The sequence below is a fragment of the Cygnus atratus genome, chromosome 23, assembly GCF_013377495.2.
Source record: "Cygnus atratus isolate AKBS03 ecotype Queensland, Australia chromosome 23, CAtr_DNAZoo_HiC_assembly, whole genome shotgun sequence".
NCBI classification, from domain to species: domain Eukaryota; kingdom Metazoa; phylum Chordata; class Aves; order Anseriformes; family Anatidae; genus Cygnus; species Cygnus atratus.
Genome location: NC_066384.1, coordinates 4,056,833 through 4,067,241, shown reverse-complemented (window position 1 = coordinate 4,067,241; position 10,409 = coordinate 4,056,833). Strand labels below are relative to the sequence as shown.

General features: G+C 54.4%; 1 protein-coding gene across 1 annotated transcript; it reads left to right on the top strand.

Moving 5' to 3' along the window:
* Nucleotides 1-3,023: 3,023 nt before the first annotated feature.
* Nucleotides 3,024-5,881, top strand: KDF1 (keratinocyte differentiation factor 1). Its single transcript, XM_035562333.1, has 3 exons — nucleotides 3,024-4,119; nucleotides 5,026-5,100; nucleotides 5,799-5,881. The coding sequence occupies exons 1-3, from the start codon at nucleotides 3,024-3,026 to the stop codon at nucleotides 5,879-5,881; spliced, it is 1,254 nt and encodes a 417-aa protein (XP_035418226.1).
* The last annotated feature ends 4,528 nt before the right edge of the window (nucleotides 5,882-10,409 follow it).

Genomic DNA, 10,409 nt, shown 5'->3' with positions numbered 1-10,409 from the left:
GCTCCTGCTCCGGTCCGTCCCCGGTGGGTCCCGGATTTCCCCGGTCCTGCCCCGGTGGGCCCCGGTCCGTCCCCGGGGGTCCCCAGTCCTGCCCCGGGGGTCTCCGGTTCGTCCCTGGTCTCCCCCCGGGGGTCCTCGGTCCTGCCCCTGGGGTCCCCGGTCCGTCCCCGTTGGGCCCTGGTCCTGCCCCGGGGGTCTTCTGTCTCTCCCCCCCGGTGGACCCCGGTCCGTCCCCGGTGGGCTCTGGGCTCTCCCCGAGGGTCTCCGGTTACCGGGACCGGGCAGGCCGTGCCCAGCCCCTCAGAGCCTGCCAGCCACCCTCCGGGGACTCTTTAACCCCAGCCCCGTGGGGAACCGGCCGGGCCCCGCGGGTGTCCCGGTGGGCAGAGGAGCGGCACCGCTCGGCCCCACCAGGTTCCTTCTCCGGGAGCCCCGCTCCGACCCCGTGTCCTGGAGCACGGGGGGGGCGCGCTGGGGGGGTGCAGGGGCCCGGTGCGAGGCGTTTGGGTTTGGTCAGGGCCTGAGGGGGGAGGCTGGACGTGGGGGCACGAAGTGGCCGTGTTATTCCGAGCCAGGGTCTCCATCCGGAGGCCGAGCCGGTGCTCCCTGGGGCAGCTTTCGCTGCTGATGGGGGTGGCTGGGAGAGCTACAAGGTGTCGCAGCTTCCATAGACCTCAGAGAAGTTATATCTATGCCTAAATCCTGAATTTAGCATCCATAGATCCAAGAGAAGCTCTGTCTATGCCTAAATCCTGAATTTAGCTCTTCTGGCCCATTTTGAAATGACTGCTTTGACTTCCCTAGTTTCTAGAAACAGGGCACTGTGGTTATTGGCAAACCGGCGTGGCTTTATCGAGCGTACTCGCAACCTAATTTAGCCTTTTTTTGAAACTTTCGAAGGAAATCCTGTCCTCTGAACAATGAAGATCTTAGACCCTGGCTAACTCTTAGACGCGCAAACTGCTTGCAGCTCCCACCTCGCTCTTTGGGTACTGAAGTTCTCTGGAAGGATCTTCCCGACTCGGATAGGTGCCTGCGTGAGAGCAGAGAGAGCTCCCGGCGATCCCGTGAGTATCAGCCTGGCGGTGGATTTTAGCCCAGGTGTGCGTTTGGGGCTGTGTTGAGCTGCGTGTTGCGGTCCCTGTGCCAGAGGAACCTGCTGAATCGATGGGCTGTGTTCTGTACGTGCTCGCTGGGACGCTTTCAGACGGGTGTTCTGGTGGTCTTTTTCTGCAGAGCTGAGATAATTTTCCTAGACTAAAGATGCTTTGAAACTTCAGGATGTTATATTTCGTTCCATAAATGATGGTGGTTGTTCACGGGCAGTGCACGCGTTAGATCCGTTAACAAGACCTCCCTACTGAGAGAAACATCCCCCTAAGTGTTTCTGTGATTAGATCAGCTCAAATATTTTTTTGTTTGCTTTTAAATTTTGGACCTCGTTACAAAAATGGTGAAACTGAGGAAAAAAATAAAGACGGTTCTGAAGTGAGAGCAATGAAAACCCTCCGCTGGTGCCGAGTCTGGCGAGCTCTGCCCGTTTGACACCGAGATTGGAGCATCTGGGGCTTTTAGGTTTAGCATATCACCCAGGAATGTGCAAAAGGAGCTCCTGGGACAGGCGCTACTTACGAATTCTTATAAACTCATGGAGCCAAAAGGTTCCTGGAAAGCAGTGGTGTGATATAACTGCCTGGGGAGCGTTTTCAGTCTGCATCTGTTGCTTGGTGGGGGCAGCGTTGCAGCCGTAGTGTCACGCTGCCTGCAAAGCACGCTCTGACAAGGCAGGACAGATTTACTTACTCATGCTTGAGGTGCCCTATAGAAAGTACAGAGCAGAGCAGCAGGCGCAGTCCAAAACCACTTACGCTATGTCTGGGCTCTCACTGTTTATTAATTAGCCTAATTAGTATTGAAAAGGATCTCTTGGGGGTGAAAGCGGTGCTAGCCAAGAAGCTTAGGAACCGTGGACAATTTAGGGGCCCGTCACAGGCTGGGATAAAAGCAACAGCAATAAAAGTAGAGAGCGCCAGCCTTGACCTGACTTCCTTTGCCGTTGCCCGTTGCTGAGCTTTCTTTGTAATGGGGAGATTTCGTGTGCCAGACTCTGCCTGTGGGATCTGTGCAGTGTGACAACAGGAGCCTGTAAAAACACTTTGTGCCCAGACCTGGGGTAGCTGTGGTAGAACGGCGGCTAGGAGAACAGCTCGCTCGCTCTAGGATTCCTGCAGCAGGGCTCTGTAAAAGTTTTGCTCCCGTGAGGCGTGATTTCAGACGGACTCGTTGACAAGATCTTTAATCCAGATGAAGGCAGCAGTTTTCCTAGCGAAGCCTTTGACGTAACACGGCCGTGACTGGCAAAACTCAGCAGTGTTAGTAACGCCGTCATTGCTAAATCCTCCAAATTTGCCATTCGAATAACCTAGAGTCTGAATTGGCAGCTTGCATAATGATTGATACCTGTCATCTCCTCCTGGGCATAGTGTGTTTTGAAACGGGTAAGTGCTGTCAGAGCCCAGCTTAGTCCCAAAGAATGCAAGGCAAAGGGGAAGTTGGTTAAAAGGAGATACTTTCCCTTTGGAGCCTGTCAGTCAGCTCCACCTACGGCTGTGTTGCTCGGTTATCGCCTGGAAGCAGCGTCTCTGGAGCCTGCCTTCTTCAGCTGCCTTAGGAAAACCTCTTCTGAAGGCTGGGGCGATTTTGATGCCTTGAAAGGGGCCCCTCTAAAACATCTCCTTCCCGATTCGGGCACCTGCTGAAAGGAAGCAGCAAAGCTGTAGGAGTCGGGGAGCTCTGAAACACAGGGCAGTTTTCTTGTCTGTGCAACAAATAAGAACCGAGCGAGTTCTAATGCAAAACGTTTCTGTAAATAACTGAGATGCTGGATTTGAGCTCAGGCGTCACGGAGTTTGAACGTTAGGCCCTTCTCTGTTGACCGGGAGCTCGCTAAGGTGAGGCTGGGGGCAGACACGCTTTGTTTGACTCGAAGCCTTCTTGTTCTTCAGGTGCCTGAGCGGTGAGCCATGCTGGGCCGGAAAGCAGGACTCCCCCCCGACCTGAACAGCCACCGCCAGGTGAACCAGTCCTACCAGGAGGCCGTGCCCCTGAGGACCAGAGCATCCAAGGAAGCCGATGTCAGCCTGGAGGTGTTCAGCGGCTCTACGCCTGAAATCAAGCAGGGCCGCACCAGAGCCCAGCAGATGCGGGACAGGAAAGGTCGCAAAGCCGACCTCAAAGAGTCTAACGGGAGAGAGGCAGAAACGATTACCTTTATCTCTGGTACAGCAGAGGCTCCCCCGAACCAGAGCTTTTGCTGTTCCTCTCTGTCTCAGGCCTGGAACACGTACAAGGCTGTTTTCTGTTGTATAGTGACCTGCGGGGGCTGCTTTCAGGACTGCAGTGTCTGTATCCCCTACCCGGGGCCCGCTGAGACCTCCACTGATGATGGGAAGAATGGAGATTATAACGGGCGACTGCCAAACAGCCCTGCCAACGTCTCTCCCACCGAGAAGAACGGGAACCAGATCAAAAAGTCCCACATGGGCAGCAGTTTCAGTTACCCGGATGTCAAACTGAAGGGCATTCCTGTCTATCAGAACAGGAGCCCCAGCCACCACCTGGAATCCGATTCGTACTTCAAGGAGCTGCTGCCAGAGAAGCCCTTCAGGAACAGCATAGAAAAGCCGCCGCTTCCTAGCAGCCACCGGAGTTCGGAGGAGTATTATTCCTTCCACGAGTCCGACCTGGACATCAGCGAGCTGAACGGCTCCATGTCCAGCAGGGAGATCGACGTCCTGATCTTCAAGAAGCTGACGGAGCTCTTCAGCGTCCACCAGATCGACGAGCTGGCCAAGTGCACGTCAGACACTGTCTTCCTGGAGAAGACCAACAAGATCTCGGACCTCATCAATAGCATAACTCAGGACTACAACCTGGACGAGCAGGATGCTGAGTGCAGGCTGGTCCGCGGCATCATACGCATCAGCACCCGGAAAAGCAGGGTCCGGCCCCATATTTCTGTCCCAGCCAGCCAGAGCCACGAGGAGAAGTCCAGCAGAGGCAACGCACCGGACAGCGGTAACGAAACCATGCTAGAGTCCACGGTCATCAGCCAAGACGGTACGTGCAGGTTCCTTGGCGTTACAGCAGGGTAATTTAATCGAAGCTGTGGAGATGTGGCAGTGGAGTAGGGTTGAGAACTGGTGCCTGTCTTCAGGCTGGGCTTCTCTTCCCGGATGTGTGAACGGAGATCTTTGTGGAGACCTCTGCTTCTCGCCAGTCATTGCGATGTAGCTTTCTTGGTAGTATCTGTCACTGCCAGGAAAGCTTGCGCTGAGCAATGCAGCACTTATTCTGCTGCTTCTGCAATGGTGCTGGCTTTGCTCTGAACCTCTCAGCTAGGCAGAAGGACTGTGAGTCAAACGTAACTGGTATGACCAGACGAGCTGGCTTATTGCAGAGGATGTCCAGTTACCGTGCCGGCTCTCTTCCCCGTGTTCCAGCAACGTTCTTGCTAATTCCGCTCTCAGACCACTGTGACAGAGGGCTGTGTTGGAGCTGAGCCTTCCTCTGCACGGGGGGGTGAGGAGGAAGCAGTAAATAGCCCTGCAAGGAGGAGGGGAGGGCTGTGGCCGTGGTGTGAGTGCCTCGTGGCTATTCCAAGGATATTCTCCTTGTCTGCAGCAGCCTGAAGTGACTGACCTCTAGAACAGGAGAGCCTGTTGTAGAAAGACCTTGACAAGCTGCGTACGGGGAGCCAGGAGACACCCAGAAGTAATGGAGGAAACTGGTTGGCTGTCGTGCTTCCTCACTTAACAGTCAGGCTGCTGTTACTTCCTGGTGGTGATGGACTATAAAACTCAGATTACCGAGACAAAGGTGGAAGCAATCTGGGGAATAAGATGCTGCCTCTCCTGTTACCTGCGGGTGGTGCCCTCTGAAGGAGAGCGCCGGCGTTCCCTGACAGGTAGCTTTGCTCTTGAGTCACCGTTTCCTGTCTCAAGCCCTCTTGTTTTTTCGTTCCAGACTTGGCGGTGCAAATTTCGGAGGAAACGCCGGCAGATGTGATCGCCAGGAACATGAGGCGGCACAGCAGTGCAGGTAACGTGCCTGGCCGGGGGTCTCAGCTGCAGAGGCCTCGCTGTGGGAGGGGATTTAGCAGGAGTGAGGGGAGCGCCCTGAGCTTTTCCTGTTACGTGTGCCTTTGTTTTTCACCGCCTGCAAAGGCTGAGCTGGCATCTGCCTCTTGGGTTACCGTAAGGTGTGTCATTTTCGGGAGCTTTGGGAGCGAAGGGGGCTCAGAAGGCTGGGGTCTGCCCGGGTTCTGGGTCCTCCTAGAGGGAAGGACACCCCCGTGTGGGGTGCTCTCTGCCTGTGCACAGCGCCTGCCCCGAGAGCTGCCAGTCTGCGAGTACCCTGACAAAGTCTGGGGCTGTATCTGGGGTGTGCCCAGCGAAGGTCACAGCTGGGTTACACGGGAACAAAGAGAACTGTGCAAAAGGGGAGTGGGGCAGAATGACTGGCTGTCCCCTGAGCTCTGATCCTCACGGCATGCATGCTCCACTCCAAAGAGCCGCCCAGGGCTAAAAGACAAGTTTTCTCCTGCATAATAACAGATCTCTCCTCGAAGATGGCCACAATACAGGCAGGGTTGATCCCTGCCTGTGGGCTTTGTGTGGCTTTCTCCTCCCTCATGATACACAAAGCCTTTTGTGGCAGCTGCTTGCCTAACTGCCAGGCACTTGGCTGCTACAGTTCACCTTGTCTAATGTCACCATCTCTTCTCTCTCCTCTCCAAGGCTCTCCAACAAGCAGAGATTCCTCTTTCCAAGACACAGAGACTGACTCATCTGGAGCACCTCTGCTTCAGGTGTATTGTTAAGGAAAAGGACCCGAGCAGCAGGCAGGCATTGCGAGGCTTTGCTGCCATCAGCTTTCTCCTCTTTCAATACGGAGCATGCTATGTCACTTTTTCCCCCCCCCCAGTCTACCCTTATCCTTTTGTTGAAGCCAAACTACTTCTGCTGTCTGAGTTTCACTGGATTTTTATTTTTTTTGGACAATATAGAACATCAAGGAAGTGAACTGTGGAGCTAATGAACTTGGGAGGTGGAATGTGTGCCCAGGGAGGAGAAGATGGACAAGGAAGTATTGGATGACTTGTGCTTCTATGATTTTATTTCCTATCTTCACGTTTAGCTTCAACAAGCCCAGTGGCCCAGGTCTTTCCCTGCTTTGAGAATTTGCTGTACAGTTCTTGCTTTCTGGCGTTGCTTAAGTTAACCTGGGGAGGGAATAATCAGATGGTGTCTCTGTGATTGTGACGGTGCTGAGGCGAAAGCCAAGCATCTGCTCTCTAGGGACCCAGATCTCTGTGCCAAGGGGCTGGGTTGGTGGTCCCAGGAGCGTTAAGTCCTCTGTCCGTGGTGTTGCAGTGGCCAGATGACGCCTTCTTCCTCCTGACACCTTCCTGGTGACACCTCAGCGGTGTCATCTCCTGCTGCCTTGTAAGGAGAAGGTTCAGGTAACGTGGTTCATTTAATCTTTGGCCTTTTGGTCTCCCAAGATAGTCAGTGCCAACTGGAGGGTGGCGAGATGCCTGGACTGCTTCCCCACTCGTCTCCCAGTTGCTGCCAATCTGATGTGAACTACCAGCACGAGGTATTCTGGTTGCACTTGGTGACCTGTGGCTTGCATGCCAGTCAGCTCTTCTCACTCATCTGCCAAGCCCTCTGCGTTTCCCCATCCTGCTTGGTGTCATTTGGTGCTGACTGCTGGGGCAAGCCTTGAACTTGGGTTATGGCAGGTGAATGAGAGAATCGGTTCATTTGAAGGTTTTTGTGATTAAGAATTGGGCTGTTCGACTGTTCTGCCAGAAACTCCCTTAAAAGTGGCTTGCTTTGAAAGGAAAGCCTTCCTTGGAGAGCATCTCCAAAGGGTCTGCGAGGAGCTGCTTGGTCCTGCCTTCCCCTGGGGGCACTCGGAACCTTCTCCTTCCCTTTGCTCTTCTTTAAGAGCCAGTAACGAGCACGAGATGCGGCATTGCCACCGTGAGGGCACGGAGCCAGGTGACCTTGAGGGCTGCAGCACTGCAGCAGGAGGAAGCCCTATCTTTCTGTTGCTGCCACTTGGTTATCGTAAAGTAAACATGAGAAGCCATGGGACTTGGTTATACGTTCGGGTGTCCTTGGACATGACTAGAAAATGCTTAGTTGAATTTACCGGTAATGGAATAAACACACCCGCTGTTTTTTTGGGGAGGGGAAACCAAAATAGGTCCTGTGCTTTGGTGTGGACCATGTTTTTGTGCCTTAATTGAACTGAAATGTGCCTTGAGTTCATAGCCTGTGATTACTCTTCAAAAGGTTGGGTACGGGGGTGGTGGGGGGAGAGGATTATGTTCCTTACGTAAGCAGTCAAGCTTATTTAACTGGCCGAAGCCCTTTGAAATGTACAGTTTAAGTCCCTGTTAGAGCCTGTTTTTGTAAACTGCTCGCGTTTCTGAGCATGCTTTCATAAATCATGGACGTTACTGAGACCACACCTTGAGACACTGACTGGAGAGATTTTGACAATAAAGGGGAGAGACTGAGACTTTGGTTTGGCTTCCCCTCCCTGCTTTGTTTTTAAAGCTGGCCATTTGTGAAAAACCCTGTTTATGCAAGAAGAGACGCGAGGCGAGGACAGCCCGGGACTCCCAGATGGGCTGTGTTTGGTGACCTTCCTCGAATGCTGCATGTACCGACGGACCCGCTGGGCTTCCTGCCTCCGAACGGAGTTGTACATACATATTGGGACAAGTTTACTTAGACCTGTGCACTGAGGCGTCAGCACGGGTCACACTGACACGCAGCTCTGCGGTGGAGCTGTGGAGACGAGGGGGTGAGAACGGACGTGCAAAGAGCTACCAATGCCTACTACAGATGCAGTGGCCCATTTTTTTTGTTCAGTCTGTGTACCACGAGTGAATGTGTATGGATCAAACTTGCAAAACACACACAAGCCAGAAAAACCCTCAAGTGGAGTACTGTCAATCCCCTGGCCCCTGAAGCTGGTGCACCTGTGGTGTCTAGCGGGATTCTTTTGCATTTCTCACCCTTAAAATCCGATTCGGTCTTTTTTTTTTTTTTTTTTTTTATAAAGCAGAAGGTGTGCTCTTTACCCGGGCTCTGTCTCTTACGTTCTGCTCACGTTGCACCGGTGCTGGGGGAGCATCCTTCCGCGGGGGGAGCCGGGGCCAGGAGGGTGGTTTGTGCAGGGGAGGCTGCTCTCTGCCCTCCCAGCAGCACGAGCACGAAGGTGATTTTGTCCAGCTGGGAGCACTCGCAGTGCATGGGGGGATTGTTCCCAGGACTCAATGCGGAGCGGGTGTGTAGGACATGGGAAAGCCAGATGCAAATAAGGGATGCTCTGGGGAAGTGCCTGTTTGCATGTAGGGAAGCTCAACGGGCGGTGTTCGGAAAGCTGAGCCTGGGGGGGAGAATTTCCAACTTGTTCCTGGGGCGTAGAAACCTCTTGCTTGAAGGTGCCGCGATTGCCGGCTCCGTCCCACTTCTGTTCAACGAGGACTGCAGTTCAGCCTGACCACCAGGCACCGTTCATTGCAGGGATGTTTCCTGGAAGGATTTTAAACCCAGAACCAGGTAAATGCTGCCTTCTCGCAGCTGGAAAGGGTCTGCCAGAGAGGATGCTTTGGTGCCTGCAGCCCTCGGACCAGCCTGTCAGGGCCCCAGGGGAGCGGAGCAAAGGCTGCCTGCAGCAGCCTGCTGGCCAGCCGCTGGCACTGAGCTGGGACGTGGCTGTGTCACTGCTGACTCTGCTGTCCCCACCGGCTCCTAAGCTGCCCTGCTAGTTCCTCCTGCGAGCCTGGGCCACGTTATTCTGTCCTCTGTCCTTTCTACCTGAATTCCTGCAGTGCTCTTCCTGGAGGAGGTTGGTCTTCCCTCCGAGGGAGTTTGACCAGGTGGGGTGGCGCAGAGCGGCTGTTACCGGTGCACGGTACTGCTCCTGCTTCCCTTGGGTCTCCTGAACGCCCAGGAGGGCTGTTTGGATGTTTCGGGTTGTGCCTGCACAGCGTGGGAGCTCGTCCCCTGCCCCAAACTAGCTGGCTTGTTCAACACAGCTGCTGCAAGATCATTGCTGTTTCTGGAAATACTTGAAATCTTTGCCTTTAGAACTATGATCTCCTAGCTGCTCGCTCTCTCTTGCTGTTTTGTTTTTTTTTGTCTTGTGTTTTGTACCTCTCCTGGCTTTGAGCGTTGGTTTGCTGCATTGACCAGGCATTGATCATGGCTTGCTTTGCTCACAGCTGCCCAGGGGATGAATGCAGTCTGGTCGGCTGCTGAAGGTCGTTTGCCATTGACCAAGCCGTCTCAGCTGCTGCTGGAGTGGTTTTTGCTCTGAGCGTTAGCACTGAGTGTTTTGCTGGGTGATCTGATGTGGTTGCCAAAGAGATCTCGGAAATACGAGAGCCCTTTACCCAGCTAAATGCACAAATGTGGTGGTTTTTTTTTGTTTTTTATTTTTATTTTTTTTTTGCCTGGGCGCTTCCTTTAGGGAGCATGACTCAGCACCCTCCTTTTCCTGGAGACTTCGGTTTTGCTGGGCTCGGTTTTGTCAGGAGCCTCTCCCCGAGACCACGCAGCGCACGTGTCCTCACCGTGCTAAGCGGCGCTCCCTGCTGCGGCGAGGACCAGTGCCTCCAGTAGCACCCAGTGCCGCGCAGTCCCCGACACCCCACTGCCAGCGGCTTCCTCGGCTCGGGGTTGAGGAAGCTCGGTGGCTCTGATCGGAACGGCTGCACGTGTTAGGGAAACCTCCCCGTCCACACCTTGAGCTACTGAAGGATTTATTTCAGGGCAGCTTACGGGGTAGAAAGCAGATTAATTTTACCCAAAGTTTTACAGCCTGGTCCTTAGCAGTGACAGAGGAGTGGTGGCTTCTCTTCGAAGTACGCGAAGCGAAACTGATGTAAACGCCTCGTGCCCGTTTCCCTCCTTGGGGTTCTGCTATCTCACTGCTCCTTCCTAAGCCGTCCTGCGGCCTGTGCTGTTTCCTGAGAGATGTGAGCTGCGATTGTCATTAATCAAGGCCACGCCAAGAGCTGATGCTAGACAAAAGACCAGGAGACACTTTTAACACATGGGAAGCCCTGCAGAGAGCCTGCGCGCCTTCAAGGTTTTGTTTTTAAAAGATGGGAGAAGGAAGAGTCGGCGCTACCTCAGGAAAGGGGCCGCCTCGCTGGGTCCCACGGCACTGCTGGGGCCTTCCTCTCGGCTCCAGCCCTTCTGCCCCTGCTCCGAGCCACGGGTGAAGGGGAGCAGCCGTGCCCCCTTCCCCAGCCTGGCTGCTCGCTTGGGGACAGCCCCAAAACCAGCAGCGAGGGAGCTGCAGCCGGGTGCCGCACCGGA

Coding starts and splice junctions, on each gene's coding strand:
- KDF1 (XM_035562333.1), top strand. CDS start 3,024: ATGCTGGGCCGGAAAGCAGGACTCCCCCCCGACCTGAACAGCCACCGC. Junction 4,120..5,025: donor CACGGTCATCAGCCAAGACG/GTACGTGCAGGT, acceptor TTTTCGTTCCAG/ACTTGGCGGTGCAAATTTCG. Junction 5,101..5,798: donor GAGGCGGCACAGCAGTGCAG/GTAACGTGCCTG, acceptor CTCCTCTCCAAG/GCTCTCCAACAAGCAGAGAT.